Genomic DNA, 21736 nt, shown 5'->3' with positions numbered 1-21736 from the left:
TGTCATGTGGGGCCTTAGAACTCAGGATGCACACTGGAGATTCTTCGGGGTCTCCAGTCTCACTGTCCTGTGGTTGAATCACACCAGAGGATTCCCATGTTATCACCAGGGACTTGGGAGGATACAGGGAATAACATGAAGGTACTCCTTTGTGTGAATTCCGGGTCCAACTTTGAGTGAAGTGTTGCTCAGGAATGCCTGTGTGCTTCCGCATGCAGAATTCTCCCCAGGAAGGGACTAGGAAGCGTGGACCCAGTTCCTGAGAAGGAATCGGGGTGTTGATGTCACTCCCCATTTCCAGGGTGTAGCTGAGCCCTGGCAGTTTGTGTTCTACTTGACCTTGGCTGCATCTTCTCAATGCTGGCTTTGCATGAGTTGAGGGATCAGCAAAGCCACTAGAGTGATTCCCTCTACATGAATGGGGCCACCAGAGCACACCCCGAGACCAAAGAGCCTGTCTGTGAGTGTAGAAAGCCTGGTTTACTAATCTCAGTGGAGGTGCTTCTGGGATTTCCAGCCCAGGAAACCCTTTAAGATATGGCATAGGATTCTCCTTCATGAAGACATAGCAACTTAGCACTTAGACCTCTTGTCTCTCCCCCCTACCCGCCCCCAAATACAGGCACTTCCTAATCTATTCACTCTAATAATTTGGGAAAAGAATTTTAATGTAGTGGAGTTCACAGTCCTGAGATCCTAGATTAGAATGGACTTTAAATGTCATGAGAGCTGCCCTTGAGATTGAGAAAGGTGATGGCATGGGCTTAGGCATGACAACAGAAAAAAGAGATGTGACATAAAGATCAGAGGCTGGAGTGAGGCAGAGCACCCAAGAAGGCTGACATAATTAGCAGGGGAAAGGAGGCCTGAGAAGCTCCTGCCTCAGTGCCCCACAGGGGAACTGCACCTGGACTTTGGATTTCTTGTCTCCAGGACACTACAGATAAATTTCTGTTGTATTGATCCAATACAACAATGGTTCAATACAGTCTTAGTCTTAGTGGAGTAGAGTCAGTACCCGGTCACTAGAATAAAGGACTTGTAGCCAAGTCACCATGAGTGTGTGGGGGGACCTGAACAGGGAACCCCTGCCTCATAGTACATTCTACTTTTCACAAGTGACCTCCCAAATGAGAGAAGCATCTCACTGGCCAGCCCTCTCTTTGTGGCTCAGATCTATTAAAGCTGCTCATCCTCTGCCTATCCCCCCTGGCCTATTGGGGTCATAAGAGTGACAGCCCATGCTCTCTAGAGTCTTGAAGACCAAGTCAGGAGAAAGATTTTAGGGTCAGATGGGGATGAAGACATTGACCATAACGAAGCTGGAGCTGGAATCAGGGGCCTTTCATTTCTCATTTTCCTGGCCAAGTAAAACTAAAGAAACCAAAGTACGGTTGAGGGGATGAGAGATGATGAAGAGTCAGGGCCACTTCTGGAGAAATGAAAAATGAGACCTGTGCCTTGTCAGTGGGCTGGGGTGCTCAAGCAGAACAGACAGACTTCCCTAAGGTGCCATGGAGGGAAGAGAATTGGCTAGTTTGTGGGCTGGGAGAGGCAGACCTAGGGGTGGGGAAAGAGGTATCCTTTGCACCACTGATTCTCAGATCAGACAGCATGGAGAGTCCGGAGGAAGGGAGCGTGTCCCAAGCTCAGATGCCCCAGGAAGTCCTGAGAACTCGCTGTAGTGGGGCAGCATCTCCCAAGGCACGAAGTCACTCATGGTTCCTTCATGTAGCCAGAGAACACCTAACTTGGGTCAAGCAGGAAGTTTCTCTGTGGTGTGGACTGAGAAAGCCAGAGAAACTCTTAGTATTACCCACGAGGGAAGAGAGTGGGGGAAGGATCAAGATGTCAGAAGGCTGAGAGCTCAAAGGAGGGTGGAGAGTGGCACAGATGGCATGCTGCACAGAGATGAGTGCCCTTGGGTCAGAGAGAGACCCAGGCTCAAGATGGCATTCTGCACAGAGATGAGTGCCCTTGGGTCAGGGAGAGACCCAGGCTCAATCATCACACCTTGAGGACCCTCCTGCTCCCTCAACTTTGGACTGCTTCCTTGGAAGCCACTGTTCAGATGCATGACCAGCCAGCAATGCATTGTTCGGGAGAGTCTTCTGTGGTCCTCCAGAGAGGAATCTGAGCAAACTGCACTGTTGGGTGTTGTGTTCATGCAGGAGCCCCATCTCTACTCCTGTGGACTCCTCAGGTACATTAATAAATTCACGAGCACAACGGTCTCTTATGAAAGTGCCTTACTCATAATCCACCAGGGATGAGCTATCCTTTGGACCCAGAACCATCCCTGATCTCCATGTCCTTACAGACATCCCTTGCTGTGGTTTCCTAGGTGACCACCTAGTCTGCGCAGTCCTCCCCTACACCCCTCTACTTTTGTAAAGAACACACACATAGGAATGGTGCTCATTTCCTTCATGCAGATGTTGGGTGAGGGGGATAGCAGATGTGGGGAGAACTCAGGGTGCTCATCCGCCTGTATTTGGACCACCCTGAGAGATGGGCAACCTCACCTGTGCTGTATACAGGTGACACAATGCCATATGCAGCACAGTATCCAGGAAGAGTCACACCTGCCTCTGCATTGGCTAGTGGTGCAGCCTTAGATGCACAGTTCTTCTCACCAAGCCTATAGATGCATCTAGAAAATGGGAGTTATCTGCACTCTAGTTCTAGCCTTTCTGACCAGTTGTTAGGATGGAAGGTGCTCATATACAGCCTGTGCAGGCTGCTCATGGGACACATTAAATACTTAGATTGGATGTAAAAAAAATGCTACTTTTGTGGGCTAGAGATATAGCTCAGCTGGTAAAGTGCTTGCCATGCACTAAGAACCCATATTTAAAAAAAAAAGGGTGTGATGATGTTTGTGTACTTGCGGTAGGGGTGGGCAGAGACTGATAGGTCTCTAGAGCTTGCTGGCCAGCTAGCCTAGCCTACTTAGTTGATTCCAGACCATTGTGACTGTAGGGTAGACTTCTGGAGATCCCTGTGGGGCCTTAGATGACAGTTGTCATGTGTGCTTGGTGCTCACAGACCCTGGAATGCCCGACATGGCTCTGGCTGTCCTGACTCTGGTTAAAGGGAATGGGCACCTGGGTCTCAGGGAAATGGCAGTTGCTCCAGGTGAAACAGAGATGTCCCCAGGGGCAGCATTTTCTTGAGTTTCCTCTGGGCTAGGAGAATGGACCACAAACCACCATGAATCAGATGAGAGCTATGTACAGAAACATAGGTCTGATTACAGCAGTCTGATTTATTATTCCTCGTGTGTTGGGCATGTTCTACTCTTGTTAATTCTCATTTAGCTCTATGGGTATCTGGCATTGGCCTTCCCATTTTATAGAGGGGAAAGTCTGATCGTTAGTGAGGGACAGAGTTGAGACTTCACCCCGAAACTGTCTCCTTTGATGTTCCATGCCACGTCAGACATCCCATCTCCTTGGTCAGGCTCTAGACACAGGGCTTGGGCTGAGCACAGGAATCTGCAAAAGGTAAGAGTCACTCTCAGGGTCTTGGACACTGAAGAAAATAGAGAACAGTCCTCTGAGCCCAGCTCTGCCACTGAAGTGGGATCAGATATCTGAGCATCAGGTCTGTAATGCAATATCCTGTGTGCTGTTCAGCTTCTGCGTCCTTGGGGCCCCTTCAATAGTGATCTTATGCCAGAGGTGAGAGAAGAAGGATGGAAGAGTCCCATAAAGCACATTTCTATCAGGGAAATGAAATGGGAGCAGCTGGTGGTAAAAGGCCAGGGCTGTATGTGTTTCAAACCCATCACTTTCTCCAGGGTCCCTACTAGTATTGCACAGAGCAAAAGTCTCTGGGTCCTGAGATGGAAACCTCTGGAGCATCAGCAAGGCCTACCTAAGGCCCACAGCACAGAGGCTAATTTATTAGTCATGGACTTTGTATAGCTGAGAGCATCTACAGATGCATGGTAGTGTATAGAAGGGCTGTGCTGATGTCTTCAGTAATTCTCAGAGGGAGTCTGTACTGAGAGGAAGGTGTGGCTCGAGGAATCTGAAAGTCTTCCCATGTCTCAGATCCTAGATTTTGGAATTGTACAGAAGTTCTTAGAAATGGGATATTTGATTTAAAAGAAATTACCCAACCCTTGGCTTCCTTAGACTGTCCATCAAAGTCTCATACCCTTAATAGACTCAGGTTGCATTGATAGAAATAAGCCAGTGATCTAACCTAAAACCCAACCATGAGGGTAGGATGGGAACCCAGGAGGATGGCTACTGTAAACCCAGTCATCAGAGGGTGGTAGTACTGGGATTTTTCTCTTTGAAGTGGGACTAATAGTGACCATGGTGAGTCTCTCATGTCAGACAATGTGATGTGTAATCTTGGGTCAAAGCTGAGTATTCCCTAATGGTTTACATAGACATTAAGGTCTCCCCACCTTAGCAGAATATGAAACAATCTTTCTTATAGAAGAATCAGATTCCAACTTATTGCTGTTGTACTTGCATCTTTTGATAAGTGTTAGGGAAGGGAAATATTGTCAACAGAAGATATTGACTCAGCTCCATGGGTGTATTAGTTAAGTATTAGCTGATATAACAAATAAACTCCCATTGTATAATGGCTCAGCAGAAGCAGAAATTTACTTCTTGTTCACAGAAAAGTAAGTAACTGTGCCATCCATTTAAAGGCTGTTCTCCAAGTGTGAATCCAGACCCTTCCATCTGGTGTTATCCCTGCCTGTCATGTCCACCTAGATGGCCGGGCTTGGAGATACTCATGGTGGGAGGCTTTGTTCACTTGGAAAAGGTATATGTGGTCTACACTCATGGCCACAGCCAGCTACAAAGAAGACTGAGAAATGCAGTCTATTAGTAGATCAGGAAGAAAAGGGAACAGAGGCAGTCTTTGTGCCCCTTCTGGGAGACAGTATATTTCTTCAGTGGCTATTCATGGGTTCTAATTCCAACATTGATGGAAACCAGACAGTATCCAAAGCAGGTCTGTGAGTGTCCTTGGGGGCTAAAGGGGAAGAAGGATTCAAAAAAGCAAGCCGACTCTATCAGTAGGGTAATTGCAAATTACAATGTGGCCTGTTGACATGCACAGTAGGCAGGGTCCAGAGTGGCAAGAGAGAAGCCCAGAGAGGTAAGCCAGGGCAGACCAAGGTCGTGGGTGTTCAGATTCTGTTCTTGTAACTCTTTGGTCGTCCCCAGTCTTCCATCTAAGAATGATGAATGCTAGCTTAACTAGACATCTCGTAACTTCCCTCCATGCACAGATGAACTTTAACATTTTATAGATCTTTCACACCAATTAGAGGAAAGGCAAAAAACATTCCCAGGCAAAATAAGTCATTTCTAGGGCCTGAGAGATGATTTAGCAATAAGGAGTACTTTCAGCTCCTCTAGAAAATCTGAGTTCCATTCCCAACTGCCATGTGAGGCAACTCATGACCATTGTAACTACAGTCCCATGGGATCTGATGCCCTTTTATGGCCTCCATAGGTACCTGCACCCACATCTCACACATACACACATACACACACACACGAACTAATTTCTGGTGGCCCTGTTTGATAGGTAAAGGCACAGACTATAACCTTGATCAATGCAGAATGATGTCAGGTAGCATAAACATAACCCTATTTTCTAGCTTTGAGTCTAGAAGCTTCCTGATGGAAGCCTAGCATTCTACCCCAGTTTCAGTTAAGACCATCTTAACACTAGACTCTCATAAGTACTGTAGAACCAACCTTGATGACTCTGGCATCCCTGCAGGTAATTCAGAACTAGAACATCCCAGGATTAGAAGAAATCTTTGGTGTCCCTAGGCCCTGCCCATGTCTACCATCTTAAGCTTGAATTCTATCTTCAGCATCACTCAAAGTGATCGTCAAGCTAAAAAGAGAATTCTTCTAGTGAAGTTATTCCCCACAAGCCATCACATCTTGGTCAGTGATGTTAGAGCATTTACTCTCCCTTTGAGATGGAATTGTCCTTGAGGGATACTCCTGAAGGACACATCCCTTTTGGTTCTTTTGTGACATTCTGATTATCTTCCTTTAAATATACAATCTTGTCAATATTTAGGGTGCCCATAGAAGTACTGCCCAGGTCATGGTTTTTGAGAGTAGAGGGGTGGTGAAGAGAAATGAGAGCATACCAGGCATAGACTAGGCCACCAGCGTGCTTAGCCACACCATTTATCTGTTCTGAGAATCTGTCAGCCCTGTGGTTCTACATGTATGCTGTGTGGCCTCTGGCTGGGCTCCACTTGGTTCTGATGACCAGGATTTGTGCCATAGCACCTGAATTGGGCATATCCAGAGGCCAGCCAATGGAAGCCATTAGTTAAAGAGGCTGTTCTCTTTCTCCAGAGACTTCGTGAAGGCCTTTATCCAGTTTAAGAAGCCCATCGTGGTAGCCATCAATGGGCCAGCATTGGGCCTGGGAGCATCCATTCTACCCCTCTGTGACATCGTGTGGGCCAGTGAGAAGGCCTGGTTTCAGACACCATATGCTACTATTCGCCTCACACCTGCTGGCTGTTCCTCCTACACCTTCCCCCAGATCCTGGGTGTGGCACTGGTAAGCCTCCTATTTCCTACATAAATCTTCCATCTGAGATGCATGTGCCTGGGTCTCACCAGGACCCTTTTCCTGGCATTAGAATATGGCAATGTCCTATGAGTGAAACCCAGGTATTCATTAGGCCTGAGGAATCTTCTCTGGCATCCTCTGCTTTCCCAGAATTGCTATGACTGAAGCCAGGCTGGTCTCAAGGCAGACCAATAGGTCTTCATGCTGTTGGTGTCTGAGGGAGTAGCTGAGCTGAGACGACAATGATAATGTCTATTGTTTACCTACTGTGTGCCAGGCACCATGCCCACAGTGTCCCCTTTCTTCCTCACCACACTCTGGTAATGCTGTGTCTTTGGGAGAGCTGAGTGCTATAGACAACAGCCAGAATTATCAGAGTGTAAGCAACAGCTGCCCTCTGACTCTAGAACAGTCCAGCAAATGTGCAAGAACTGTCCACATTGACCAAACAGCTCTTGTCCAGTAGATCTATCTCCTTTCTAGTGATGTAGGGTCATCACCTCAGAGGGTCTTCTAGGCCAGGCTCACTAGAGTATCCTCTGTTCATTCACACATCATGTGGCCACACCCTCATGCAAGGGAAGCAGGAAGTACAGTTCAGCTATGCATCCATGCAAGAAGAGTGAAAGACTGAGTGATAGCAAAGCTGTCTTCACCCCTGTGAAAATGTGGAGATTTCCATGATGTAGATGGAGCAGTGAGATCAGAGAAGCAAAGGGATGGTCACATGACTAGGTTGGGCAGCTAGCAGCACTGGTCCAGGGAAGCCATGGAGTCCACCATAGGTGGTAGCAGGACAAGTCTAGACTGGACACACAGTCGTGGCAACAAGACATAGAAAGCATTCCCTGTTGGGGCCATACACAGGGCCATGAGGAAGACAGTTTGTTGTTACCAGTGAACATGTGTGGCAGACCAAGGCACTGATGGGAGCTATCTAAAGCTGTGCAATGGGCTGTGGGATTTGCTCTCTTGGTCTAGGACTTGCCACACAAACCTGAGGACCTGAGTTCAGTTCCCAGAACCCACATAAAAAAAAAAAATCTGGGCACGGTGGCAGGTGCTTGTCATCTCAGCACAGGGAAGGACGGACATAGGTGGATCCCTGTGGTTTGCTGGTCAAGCTAGCCTAGACTGCCTGGTGTGTTCTCAGCCAGTGTGAGACACCCATCTCAGAAAGCAAGGTGGATGGCACCTGAGGACTGATACCGGAGCTTATTCTTTGACCTGCAGACACACACACACACACACACACACACACCGCACACACCACACACACACACTAAAATAAATAAACCGTGTGGTACAATGGTGGTCCTAGGGTTTGGATCCCCAGGATTCGCTGTACGCTTTGTTCTTTCAGCCCAGCCTGTTGTAAAGCAGAACTACACATGAGTGAGTCTCAGGTGAGCACTCAGGACCAGGGCTGCGGGTTCCGAGAGTGCAGCTGGCCCAGACAGGTTGTTGGAGGAGACCTCCACATGCAAGGTGGTGGGAAGAAGGTGGCATAGGTGGGCAGGCTGACCAGGACCGTGCGCTGCGCCCATCATGGACGATGCCGGGACCTCAGCTGTTATGTAGGTTTCAAAAAGGCCTGCTTAATGACTACAGGGGGTTCCCCACTAGCAGGTGGTGTAGGCCATGGGAGAGCCCATGGCCTGAGTGACAAGGACAGCCCTATAGCTCCACAGCTGAGAGTACACTGTCCAGGGCTCTATCACTTGGGTCTCTTGCTAACCGTTTTAGTTTGGAAACAGATTGCAGGGAACTTCTTGAATACCTTTATTAAATAGTCACCTTGAAGCAAGCCCTGGTTTTCCCAAGGCAGCCTGCACACTAGAGAACTCCCATGGCTCCCAACCATCCAGGTGCTCTGGAATCCCTGGGAAGAGGGCAAAGCAAAGAACTTTACAATTTCCTAACTTCTTCCATTTTTCTCATTTTGTACCCTGTCTCCTGTCAATTCCACAGTGTGGAGGTGTCCCGGCCTGCTTCTGTCTCCTTGAAAGGCTGCCTTGGTCACCACAGTGAGATCCTGACTAATGGGATCTCTTCGGCATCCTTTGTGTTCTTCCTTGCTCCTTTCAAAATCGATCGCACCAGCAGTAATGAAAATAGTGTCTCTTCATCACCTCTGCACCATAGGCCAGGTGTCGTTGCAGCCCTGTCTCCATTAATCCAGCCATAGCTGGCAGCCCAGAGCCATAGAGGAGAGCCTGTGAGGTTGAGTGACTTGCCCAGAGTCTGAGTAGGGACCAAACATTATGTGGATATTTTCAAAGGTCTAGTGTCTGTCCTTACTGGTCTTTATCAGTGGCTCCCTGGCCTTGCCAGCTGCCTTGGGCTTCTAGATAACACCTGTGTTTCTTTTCAAAGAGAGCACTGGGAGAAAGCTGTTGGAGGTGACTGAGAGACTCCCATGCATTCAGAAGCCCACATGCCTTACATCTACCATGGGTTAGGTGCAGGCAAGTGTGCATCCATGTTCACAGCTAGATGCCACTTTTCCCAGCTTCCTTCGAGGACATGGCCATTCTGTTCCCAGTGACCTCCTATTTCTCAGCCTGGCCCAATTGAGGCATCACTTCTTGTGTGGAGTAGGCCAACAGGTTGGGACTTGGAAGCCATGTGGACTCGAACACTAGGATGTCTCAGGTGGCTCTCAGCCTCACTGGCTGTGGCACGGAGCTGGGAGGTCACTTTACCACTGGCATCAGCCACATGCTCCCACTCATGTCAGTTTCTGTCCAGTCGGTTTCTTCTCGATTTTATGGCCATCAACATGAAGCCATGTTGGCCTCATCTCTTCCTTCCCACCTCCAGTCTTTTCTGTGACTCTAAACATGGGCTGAAGGCCATGTGTTCTTAGCCGAGTTCTGTGTGGTTCCTTTTGTTCTTTCCTGGTGAAGGAGAGGGTCCTGTAGACCCCTTTAAGGGTACACTTTGCCTCCAGTGGCCGAATCCATCTGCTAAGCACTCCATTTCTTAAAGGTTCACCACTTCCCCCAAAGAATCAAGCCAAGGACCAGTCCTTACACTCTGGGGAACACTTAAGCCCCTATAGCTCTGTGCATGGTAGCCACCAATTTCAAATCAGAGGAAAATCTTTTGAGAGGTGGGATACAGAGGTAGCCCAGCCAAGGAGGGTGTGTTCCACTCCTCATAACTACATAGTGTCTGTGCCCCCAAGCCACTGGGTGATGTTTCTCCACCTTGGTGTTCCCATCTTTGGGTTCCTAATGCTGCTGATACTTTTAATCGACTTATTATTTTTAGAGCTTAGTGGTTCTTCTAAGATTTTTACTCTCCCTCATTCCATCTCTTTCCCCTCCTGCTCTGTCTCCATCCCTTCCTTCTTCCCTCATAAACTAATTTCTCTCCTGAGGAGAAGAACTTGTCTTGCTGTCTTAGCTGGAAAGTGTTAACATGTAGGTAGATCATCCCCTCCTTCCTAGACCATGGCAGGGCCAGGCTGTTAGCACTGAAATGAACCTCAAAGGCTGTGCATACCCACCCAAGGGTCAGCTACTGCAGGGGAGTACTGCTGGGTTCATGGAGCTTCAGTAAATCCATTGGCTTCTTTTGACACTTTAATGAAAGCCGTGACAGATGTTTGTATGCATTTCACACAGTGTATCTGACCCTGGGTTGTGAATCCTGCCTCAGAGAGCAGAGGCACTCGTGCTCAGCTGTTCCAGGGCTCCCGAAGGGGACATAGGCAGAGCTCGGTGCCCTCAGCTTTCTCCCGCCTTTGTTCTTTCAGGCCAATGAAATGCTGTTCTGTGGGCGGAAACTCACTGCCCAGGAGGCATGCAGCCGGGGTCTTGTGTCCCAGGTCTTCTGGCCCACGACATTCAGTCAGGAGGTCATGCTGCGGGTGAAGGAGATGGCATCCTGCAGTGCTGTGGTGAGTCCCTGTTGTTTATGTATTGTCCTTATAAATAGATGTGTGTGTGTGTGTGTGTGTGTGTGTGTGTGTGTGTGTGTGTGTGTGTGTGTGTGAATGCAGGTGGAGCCCTGAGGCCAACTTGGAGTCCTTTCAGAAGTCATCTCTTCCTTACTTTTGGCTAGACTGTCTGGCCAGTGAGCCCCAGGCAATCCTCCTGTCTCCACATCCCCCCTGCTGGGATTATAAGTGTGCACCACTAGACCCAGCATTTTCCGTGAGTTCTGGGGAATCAAACTCGGGTCCTCACGCTATGTGACGACTTGAGCCATCCTTGAAGTCCCCCAGAGGACCTGCAGAGTCAGCGAGAGGTTTTCTGCAGTGTGGCATCTACTGCTTCTTGGTACCAGAAGGCCAACTTATTAGAGGAAGATGCCAAGGGTATTGTATATTCTTATCCATGCCCAGTTGGAAGAGGCTCCTGGGAGAGATCTATTATTGAGAAGCAAGCACTGTGTTAAGAGAAAGCCCTGAGCACTCTTAGAAGCACCAAGCTAAAGCCTCTGAAGGAAGGGAAAGCCCAGGGCAGTACAGGCCAAGGGTTGGACCCAGCCCAGGGTGAGAGAGCAGAGCACACTGCCACTGTGTTTCATGTCTTCTGTCTGCCTAGTGCTTGACACATCTAAATGTCACTTTTTGACTACAGAGATGTGCTAAAGAAGGGATGGACCACACCTCCACGGAGGTGCCAGGTTTTAATTAAATGTGGATGTTGATTTCATGACAGAGACTCTGAGCATAAGAGGGGACCCGAGCCTCAGGGCCAGTTCCCGAATGAGACGTGACACTGAAGGCTGAGGTTCTGCACACTGTCCACACCCCTGCATCACATGCCTTATGCCTCCCCAAATATCCCACCTAGATGTCCAGATTCTGTTGACATGGGCATCTACTCAGCCTCTTCTCCTCAGCCATTTATTTATTGAACACCTACTGTGTGTGTGTGTGTGTGTGTGTGTGTGTGTGTGTGTGTGTGTGTGTGCGCGCGCGCGCGCGCACCCTAACAGTAGTGCAGCTCATGACAGTAACGGTGATCACCATTGGAATATGGACCACGTGACTTATCGATTTGAACTAATGACTGGGTTATTTACTTATCCCTTTCCCTGAGATTCTCCCTCTTTCAGCTCTGAAAATCTTGCCAGGAAACCATATACTTCCAAGTAAACAGACATGCTTAACCACATGAGGGCCAGCTTCACAGAGAGGCAGAGGGAGAGCTCCAACAGAGGAAACAGCAAGGGTATGGGAGGCAGGAGGCAGGAAGTCCAGAAGTCCACATGCACCTAAGCATTGACTGTGGCCAGTTTGCCCAGGGGATGCAGGAAGCCTGAGCTGCATTGGGGTATGATCTGCACTCTGGGCAAGATGAAGCAGATGTTGAAAGGACACCTGAGGGGACCAGTGGGAGAGACCCACACAGGAGAAAACCCTGCAGCCGCACTATAGACCCAGGAAATTTATGTGCTTTCCTGAGAAAGGACTCTGCAGCAAAGTGAAGCCTGCAGCCTCTTAGGAGAAAAAGATTCTAGGAGGAGAGGTGCTCAGGGGTCTCCACTCTATTCCTACCTCCATGCTGGAGTGTAAGGTCCTTCCAGACAGCTGGCACCTGGGAGTCTGCCCCTTGCTTTGTCTGTTTCAAAGTGCTTAGAACAATGAGAATCTCAACCTTAACCCTTGTGAAGACAATATCATTGTCTGTTGATTGAGATTCCTTGTGTACCACTGTTGAATGATCCAGGACATGTTACCTTCTCAAGGTCCTTCATCTACAATGGGGGTAAAGGTGTGAACTACCTTCAATTAAGAGATGCGGGGAATATTTCATGAAGCCTGGTCATCATGGTTTGGTTGTTAATAATATTATTATTATTGCTTATTACTGTGATTACTACCCCTCATTACTCTAGTATCAGTGTGCTTCTTGGCATTACTCCTTATTCCCATCTTATTATATCATTGCTGGTTGGTAGTATAGGTATTATTTTGGTTGTTATGATTATTATTGCTCATTACCACAACTAATACAGTGCTTGCAGAAAATCATTTCTACAATGTATGCAGTTGTTATTCACTGCCATGATTATTACAGATTGCAGCCATTGTTATGGAGATGACTGCTGTAGTTCTTGTTACCCAATACTACAATGTTACCCAATACTACTGTTGTTACTGCTAAGCCTCACGGAGGTGTGACTGTACTTGCATCCTGTGGATACTCTGATAACCATTAGCTCAGCTCATCCCCTCATTCTCTGTTCACAGTGACCATTGGGTTGGGTGTTCTTTTTCCTGACAGGTCATTACAAATGACTCCATTCATGTTATGGGGTGGGGTCAAAACAATGTTTTGCAAACTTTGTCATGAAAAATAGCATGAAGAGATTGTGGGCACAGCTCCATGAGTAAAGTACTTGTGCAAGCTTGGAGATCTATGATTGATACTCCAGAAACTATATGTATATGTACTGTATGTATATGTAGTATATGTAAGTATCTACAGATGCACCAGTGCTGAGGAGGCAAAGACAGGCAGATTCATGAGCTCACCAGCCATCCAGTCTACCTAGTCTGCAAGTGCTAGATCCAGTGAGAGACCCTGTCTCATAAAACAAATGAAGAACAGTTGAGGAAGATGTTGTTGATCTTAGCCTTTTACACATATGCATACCATACCCCCCCCCCACACACACACACATGGAAATGGTACTGATTATATGTCACCTTTGGATAAAAAGCAAGGCTCCTGTGGCCTGATTACCATGCCTCTCTCCCCAAGTCATCCTGTGGGTAGAAGGCTCAACACCTTGACCACTGGAGGCCATTCAGAACAGTGTTAGTAAACAGACCCGATGACCCAGGCTTAAGATGAATCCCCTCCCTGGCTGTTGACACCACAAGGCTGTAGACACAGACCTCAGCCCTAGGCTGGATGACCCAACATATGTGTTTCTTTGTAGGTTTTAGAGGAGTCCAAATGCCTGGTCCGAAGCTTCCTGAAGTCAGTACTGGAAGACGTTAATGAGAAGGAATGCCTCATGCTGAAGCAGCTCTGGAGCTCATCCAAAGGCCTGGACTCCCTCTTCAGCTACCTGCAGGACAAAATCTATGAAGTCTGAAGGCCCCCAGCCTGGGAGCCCCATTGCTCCAGGGTACCCGACTTCCAGCTGGGCCCTGTGTTTCTGCCATCGGAGCCCAGGGTCCACCCTAGCCAAGAGTTTGTCAGGGTGTGTCTTTACACCTAGGGTTGTGTCCATTCCTCGTGTCCTTTGGTTGTTTCTCATTGGTTTGATTTTGTGTAACGGTGGGAAATGCAGTACCCTTGGCCTCCCCATGTCCCTATCCCGGCCGGCCCTAGAGCTTTCCAGGGTTACAGCTTCCCAGGGCTCTGCCGGGCACTGCTGACCTTCCCCACCAGCTGAAACGCTCCACCACCATGGTCCAGAAGGGGAAGACCAACCTCCCCCATCCTCCTGACTCAGGCTGTGTCTACACAGTGCCTCCAACTTGAGATGAGGCCATCACGGTTCTCTGATGAAATGATCTGGGACCAGGGGACAATCATCTTAGGGAATCACAGACCAACAAGCACGCGACTAACACGTGTCTATGTAGGCCCCCTAGGCCCGGCTTCAGTCTCCTCTCTGATGCAACGCAATGCGGTGTGACTCTTAGGGCTTGGTCTTAAAACCCAGCTGAGTGATTTACAAACCCAGATATTGTACATTTAGAAATGTTTTGTTAAATATATATTTTTAAAACAATGTAAGTGGAAATTCTGATAATTTATGTGTATTATATGTAAAGCTAGTTTTGCAAAAACATGGATTACTAGGAAATTTTTTTCTGTATTGGGATTTATTTTATTTATTTATTTTTGTTTATATATTATGAAGTCTATTGTTCACACAGATCTTATTTTCATACTACCCTGGACCAAATACTATTCAAGGTTCACGCCGTTTGGTGCACTCCCCCAATGAGCCATGTGGAAAGTTCAGAGATGAGAATGGAAGACGTTTTGTGGTTTTAAAAGGAACAATGCTGTGTCAGATCTTCTCTGTGCCACTCTTAGAATGTGATACCAGTTCTCCAGTCTTGTTTTTAGGACAAGTCATGGTGGCTTTTTCTCTGTCACCCACTGTCATTAAGGAGAATTGAGCACTCTTGTCACCCCAAATGGTCTCAAAGCAGGACCCCGTCCTTAAATGTGTGATATTCAGAAAGGATAGGGGTGCATTCCTATTTCAGGATGAAATATTGCCTAGGGTGAGACATTCTTTTGCTCTGGGATAGAGGAATGGGCTTGGATTTCCGAGATCTTTCTTCAATATGGATGTTAATGTCTTGGTTAGCCTTCTGGGAGTATTGAGAAAGAAAACTTGGTCTCAGGAGTTTCTGTAGGGTCCAAACCATTTTACTTCCAGAAGCCTGAACAATGACTCTTTTTTTTTTCTAGCTGGGAGAATACAAGGGAGCAGTATCCAGCATGGAGGTCTCCTTGCCTCAGTGGCCCTGGGCTACTGGAGGCCTCCAATAGCTGTTTTTGTGTGATCCAGCTCAGGTCTCTGGGTCTGCGTGGGTGGAGTTTGGGTTTGAGTTGATGAAAAGTCAGGAAATGGAAGGGACCCGTTGTGCCTGGCGCCTCAAACCTATTTGAGATCATGTGCCCAGAGAAAATTAGACCATCAGGGTGCCTGGATATTTCTAGATGTGTTCCAACCTTGACCTCTGTTCTTTCTCTTCATCTCCCTCTGAGTTCCCAGTCTTTCTTGAAAAGCCCTTCCTTGGAGACGATGGGAGGCAGCACTGAGTTGGCACAGCTTGTGGATGGGGGTGGGGGTGGGCTGCAAAGAGGAGAAGCTGGTTCTCTGGCTGCACTTGGTGGGAATGGCTACCCCAGTCACAAGTGGAAGGAGTGTGTGGCCTTGAGCTTTGAATGACACAGGTAGCTGAATATTTGTGTGAGAACTGGTGAAGCGGCCCTCTAAACAGTGGCTCCCACATGGACTTGGCCTTGTGAGCCTTAGTATGACCTTTCACACTACAGAAAGCGTTGGAGGTCAGAAGGGTTCAGGAAGAAAGGAATTTCGCTTCTGCATTCTCTCTCAGCCTGTGCCACCTTGGCCATGAGGAGCCTGGAGGTACAGCCACCTTGGCTTTGTTCAGTCATGCGAAAATGGAACTGAAGCCTGTGGCTCCCTGGTGTCCCAGTAGAGCCACTGTAGGAGCCGTAGACTTGGGTGTAGAGAGTTCATAGAGGAGAACACCTGATTCTACCCGGTGCCTGTTGTTGAGACATCCCCATTAGATGAGTTCCATGTGCACTTCCTCCAAACCCCTAAGATAGCCCTTGTTCTTGTACGTGTCTCCAAGACTCTTCACCATTGCTGCGTCCTCTATAGGACCCGCCCCCTGTGCTTTCTCATCAAGCCGGCTTTGTCCGTAGGGAGGCAACGGGTCAGGATTCTTCCTGGAAATGGAAGAGGATGTTTAGAAATTCCTGTTATCAGCATCCATCTCTGATCCCTGTTGATACAATCAGAATTGCTTCAGCTTTGGATCTTTGAGGAGCACGAAACCTCTGAATGTGTCAAGAGCCTGTGGTGACTGAGGTAGACATGGGACTATTTCCAAGGTGGAATTCACACTGCTAGTTTTAAAAGACTGTTTTGTCTGTTTGCAAAAAGTCCTTTCAATAAGGTAGTTCTGCTACCTGGGCACACATCATTTAGTCAGTCTGCTGCAGGGCTGGCTGAACCACTGGAATGGCTGTTTTCAAGGTAGCTGTTGGGGTAGTGTATAGTTGAAATGCAGCTGACCTTCAGCATATGGAGCTGGGGTGGAAGGGACCAGCCCCGTGGTTATGTTCCGATTACCCTAAAAGCTTCCTAGAGGGAGGGTGCTGGCTTCCATCTTCTGTCTTGTGCCCCAGTGTCCTCTGTCTGCCCTTGAGGTCCTCCTGCTTGTCCCTTTACCTCCCTTGTTCTTTTCCCATGCCGTCCTTTCCTAGGGCCTGAGTAAGTCTTTAAGGAATTGTAAATGGTCTCAGAAGGCCCAACTTAGAGTTTCTTTCAATTTGGAATGACAGCTGTGGGTGAGAAGTAGAGAGTGCTGCTTCTGAGTCAAAGTCCCCTCTAGCAAGCCACTCGGGACTCCCCGTGTCTGCCATAATGTTGGTGATGGCAACTTCCGGAACAATGATATGATACTGCTGGAGTTAGATGCCTTCTGAAGAATTGTGGTTGAGATGGCCAGACCACGAGAACATGTGGAAGCCACCTTGTAATGTGGATACTCTTCTATTTAGGTGACCCTTTCCTGGTTAGAAATAAAGTCTGAGGGGAAACACATGTATGCTGAAAATGAAGTAACTACGTGAAGGAAGCTTAGAAATGACTTAAAATATTATTCTTGGGCATAGATCAAACTCAGAATTGTCCTCTCAGAAGCGTGAAAAGATGAGTTGCCCATGTGTTGTTCGATATGAGGATGGGAAAATAATCACAGTAGACTATGAACAATGCAGTTTTATCTCTGAATCCCTCTTTTACAAATAGCCTCACTGAATGCTGAATTGTATCCCCCCACTACTAACTGCTGATTTCAAAAATCTCTTTAGAAGTTTGTAATTTCTTTTAAATTTGGAATTTAGTCCCATTCACACACTTTTTCAATCTAGTTTCTATAGAAGTTGTTTTTTTTTTTAAAAAAAAATAGAAACATCCTCAAATCTTCCTATGGAACATTTAGAAGGAAGGCTTGCTTCTCTCCTGTGTTTCTGTATTAAGATACTTAGATTTGTTGTATATATGAGTCAAAATGCCCTCACTAATATACACAGTATTTAAGACTCCAAATGAGATTTCTTAAGTATATTATTTTATTCTCTGTAAATGGTTTTGTAAACTCTTGGAAATCTACACTTTTGCCTTTGCAGATACATCTTTGGGGGCTTGTCTTGCATGTGTGTTTTTTGTTGTTATTGTAGCTAAGTGCCGCTTAGTTCTTTCTGCGGGTTTTTGTTGAAATGCTTAGACTTTAATACAGTATATATATTTTCAGAATATAAACTTTTATATTTCTGTGGTAAATTAGGACATGCGTTTTAGGCAATCTTTTCCATTAATATCACTTCTTCCTTCAAAACAATATATCGCATACTGGTTTGGTGCCAATTTTTTTTTTTTATCAAATAGTCTTACATCATTAAGAAATCCAGTCAATTTTCTTTTTTCTAGAAGTCATCGCATTTGAAATCTAATTTGAAAATGTATTGAATTTGTGGAATAAGCCTTACCATTAGGTTCAGTAATCCTTCTGACCTTCAAAACTACGTGAGTAGTTCAAGCCCTTCCTCCCCCATAAATTCTCACTGTGTGGCAGTTGACGGAGTTGTGAACAGAGCCTTAAGGTTGTTGCAAAAAATAAATAAGTAAGTAAAAGGATAATACGGGTTGTTTCCTCCATGTAAGCCATGTTGGTGGGCTCAGTGCAGTCTGTCAGTAGCTCGTGGCTGATCTGTAGAGAGCGGTGGAGCTGACAGCGGCAGGGACCAGGTGGATTCCCTGGTGAATGTCTTTGGCTGATAAGACTGGACCCAGGACAGGTCCTCTGAACCACGTTCATTCTAGTCACATGGTTCAGAGATAGTGACAAGGAGGGCTGCTGATTCATCATTTGTTCTAAACAAATGACCTTTCCTGCTTCCGACCCTGGTGGGGAACCCAGGTTCCTTGTGGGTGACCTGAAAAATGTCCAGGGTAGCTGAAGTCAGCACTCTCTGAGAGTTGTTAACAAAGTTTACATAAGAGTCTTACTGTGTAGACAATCTGGAGTCGGTTTTTGTTCCATCATTGGCATTGCCGTGTGTCCTTGGTGTTTCTGTGAGGAACTGTGTGTCAAGCCATACTAGACTGGAGTTCAGCAGGAGGGACGTACTGAAGATGCAGAGCATGTGCAGCAGGCCAGCTGGTCTATCCAGGGCTGATTCAGTGGCACAGAAATGGCAACTTTTATCAGCAGTGGGCCCTGTCTATATTGGAATCTAATAGAGTTAATTCTCAAAAATTAAATTACATTTTTTTGGTAGGTGATACTCCGGCCATCACCAGCTGATTCTCCATATCAACCCTTGAAATAGGATCTTGAGTTCAGAGCTGTGTGGCTAAGCATGTGCTCCTTCTCTAGGAAGTGTCCAAAGTCACCTTCTCAGCCACTAGGGTTGAGATTGGCATGTGCACATGTGTCAGTCAGAAGACCTGACATCTAGGGTTAAGATTCAGCCTTGCATCTCTGGGTTGGCCTCACCTCTTTGTCCCAACATCTAGTCTGATGCTAGAGCTTGTTAAGTTGACTCTGGAAAGTTCAGAGGGTGTAGAGTTTTCCATCTAGTATTTAATTTGCCATTGTGCCATTAGTTCCAGCTTGAAGTTATTTTCTAATGTCTATATTAACAAGATTGTAAAAGTAATTGCCTTTCATAAAACCAAGGACCAAAGAATTCCATTATTTCAACCAAGCATGGGTTTCATATACTGTAGGCACATCTGAGTCCAGATGTGTGAGCTTCATGGCACAAAGGAACCCTTGGTTCCCCCAAACTCATGCTCCCCCTGACTGGCCATGCAGGGAAGTTGAATATCTTGTTGAAAAGGCTCTGAAGGAGAGTTTCTGAGATTGGAACTTAGTATCTCTGGTGGGTGTTTCTGCTGTATAGTCTCAAGTTTTTATTTATCCCATTATAAAGTGGAGCTCCGGGTTCCCACCAGGTGTCTGACCAGTGTAGACTCTTCCATTTGCTTGTGGGCCTCCAGCTGAAGTTTTGCAGCCAGGTCTCCAGGGATACAGCCTGTGACTGCCAGATGTCCATCTCTTTAGTTCCTCATCAAACCATTCCACTTTCTGCTTGGTAGAGCAGGAATTTTCCTCAGTGCCCCCACCAGGGGATGCCCCATTCTCATTCATGATGATGTCATTGACTTCTTAACTGATCCAGAGATGACTGATGTTGAAGAAGTGCTATTCTATTGGTAAGGCTTATTACCAAACTTCTGATAATGATAATGAAGCAGGCTACCAAAAACGTATCCAGCTCACCCTAGGAGTGTTTGGGTTTGATCATGGATGTAGCATACACACCAAAATCCATGGATACCTTTGCAGGCTAGGTTACTAGTTTTCTTTTGCCAGATTTTCACAGGAGAGTCTTTAGTTCTGGATACTTGTAAGTATGAGTCCTTCATAGAGTTATATGCAGGTATAGCTGGCCCATTCTCCATGTTGTAAATATTTTCCCCAAACTGGGTGCAGTACTGAGGGTAATAATCTTCTGATTTATCAAATGCTGACTGTCTGGAGCAAATCGTCCACTCTTTGTGAATGGTCCTGTAACGTATATGAACATATTTCTGGGTGCCTTAGAAGTTGTATTTTTCATGTGTGCTAATATGCAGTATTTATACATTGTGAGAAGCTGCTTTGAATAAAAAGATTGAAACTTCGTCTCCATTTGTTTGTGTCCCTCCCACCCACTCCTATCCCTTTGGTAATCCTTCTGTAAAAGTCACAAATAGGTTATGTGGTTTCCAAGTGGAGAAGTTTCTGGAGGCTTGGAGTTTGTTCCAGAGTGCCTGTGAGCCCTGCCTCCTCCATCCGGGTATGGCCTGAAGTTCCTAGTGTTTAGAGGCAGTGAGTTGGGTAGAGGGGCAACAGCTGTATGCCAGAGGACTTTAGAATGGAGGGAGCAGTTTTTCAAGGATCTGATGTGGCATTTATCCCTTCCTTGACATGCCCGTCATACTCTATAATATCATGGCCTCTATCCTTAGTAGACAAACCTCCACAGAGATCAATCTTGTACAGTTCTAGCTGCCTTGCATGGTCAGCAGTGATGTCTGTCACTATGGATAGTCTTTCCATACCCATAATATTGTTGCTTTGTCTATCACAGCATGAAGAGACAAATGGAGGAGGACCCTCCAAAACATGGCCTCACACAATGGAGAAGGGTGCAGAAAAGAGATAGTATCAGAAGTCTTCAAAAGTTTTGGGATAATGAATTCCTGGAAAGGGATTTATATAAGACCATGTACCTGTCCATTCATTCATGCACCCACTCTCCCAGCTGTTCACCCATTCATCCAACCACCTACTATTCCATTTGTACATCTACCTGTCAATCTATCCATCATACTTGCTCTGTAAGCAATGATGACCTTGTCCTACCTCCCTAGTGCTGACATTATAGGCCTGCACCACCAAGCCTGATTATGCAGTGCTGGGGATCGAACCCAGGGCTTCCTGCATACAAAGCAAACCGACTGAGCTATATCTTCTACCCCTATAAAAGAACTTTCATTGCCTCTTGGGGTTCCTTTAGGTCTGCTTAATGAGGGGGCAGTCCTCTGATCCTTGATGAAATCCTGATGGGTTTAGGCACTTTCGTGTCACATGGGTAACAGTTCTCATAGTCACAAACACAAACTCAGTTGTCACCAGAGATAACTATGATGCATTTCATGTGCTTTGTTCCCAACTCAATCAAGATTAAGAGTTTTCTCACCCTGATTTGTCTACTTGAGTGGGAAGAACAGGAAAGATCGTACATGCTAAAGTGGCAATGTGATTGGATAGGGGTTTTTATTCTCTGAGCCTTAGAGATGTTTATGTCTTATTCTCTCAGGGAATTTTATGGATTTTTATACTGGATAGTCCCCTGAAATTGCCAGATGAGTTGTTTTATCAACCCCTGCTCTTCATCACCCCTTGTTGGGAGGCTGTCCACTACAAATTTTTTTCAATTGGGTCATGTTCTAGAGGTGATGTTTAATCTCCTTCACAAGATGAGAGGGAAGGATTTTCATTTATTCTCTATTCTCTCCCTCCCTCCCTCCCTCCCTCCCTCCCTCCCTTCCTCCCTCCCTCCCTCCCTCCCTCTACTCTGTGTGTGTGTCCTGTCGTTCTTGTTAGAGAAATCCTCTTAATTCCTCTTCAAAAGATGCTGGTTACACAGATCACAGCTAGAACTCATCAGACTCTTGGAGCAGTGATTTCTATGTGTGGGCAGCTCTCCAATGAGAGGCACCTTGGAGGGCTTTGGAGATTAATGAGGACTTGAACTTTCCCTTCAAGAGTGAGTCAGAAGCCCAGGAGAGCTCAGGAAGGCTTGGCCTGGGCTGGCTTGTGGTTTCACAGATTTTC

General features: G+C 46.7%; 1 protein-coding gene across 1 annotated transcript in view; it reads left to right on the top strand.

Moving 5' to 3' along the window:
* The window catches only part of Cdyl2 (chromodomain Y like 2), a 203652-nt gene extending 183614 nt beyond the window's left edge, over positions 1–20038 (top strand). The window contains exons 5-7 of the mRNA XM_076572188.1: positions 6366–6576; positions 10352–10495; positions 13495–20038. Of these exons, the coding sequence (XP_076428303.1) occupies positions 6366–6576; positions 10352–10495; positions 13495–13653 (514 nt within the window). The 3' untranslated portion in view covers positions 13654–20038. The remainder of the gene's footprint in view (positions 1–6365; positions 6577–10351; positions 10496–13494) is intronic.
* The last annotated feature ends 1698 nt before the right edge of the window (positions 20039–21736 follow it).

Source organism: Peromyscus maniculatus, chromosome 5 (assembly GCF_049852395.1).
Source record: "Peromyscus maniculatus bairdii isolate BWxNUB_F1_BW_parent chromosome 5, HU_Pman_BW_mat_3.1, whole genome shotgun sequence".
In the NCBI taxonomy this organism is placed as follows: Eukaryota; Metazoa; Chordata; class Mammalia; order Rodentia; family Cricetidae; genus Peromyscus; species Peromyscus maniculatus.
This window is presented reverse-complemented; position numbering and strand designations above follow the sequence as displayed.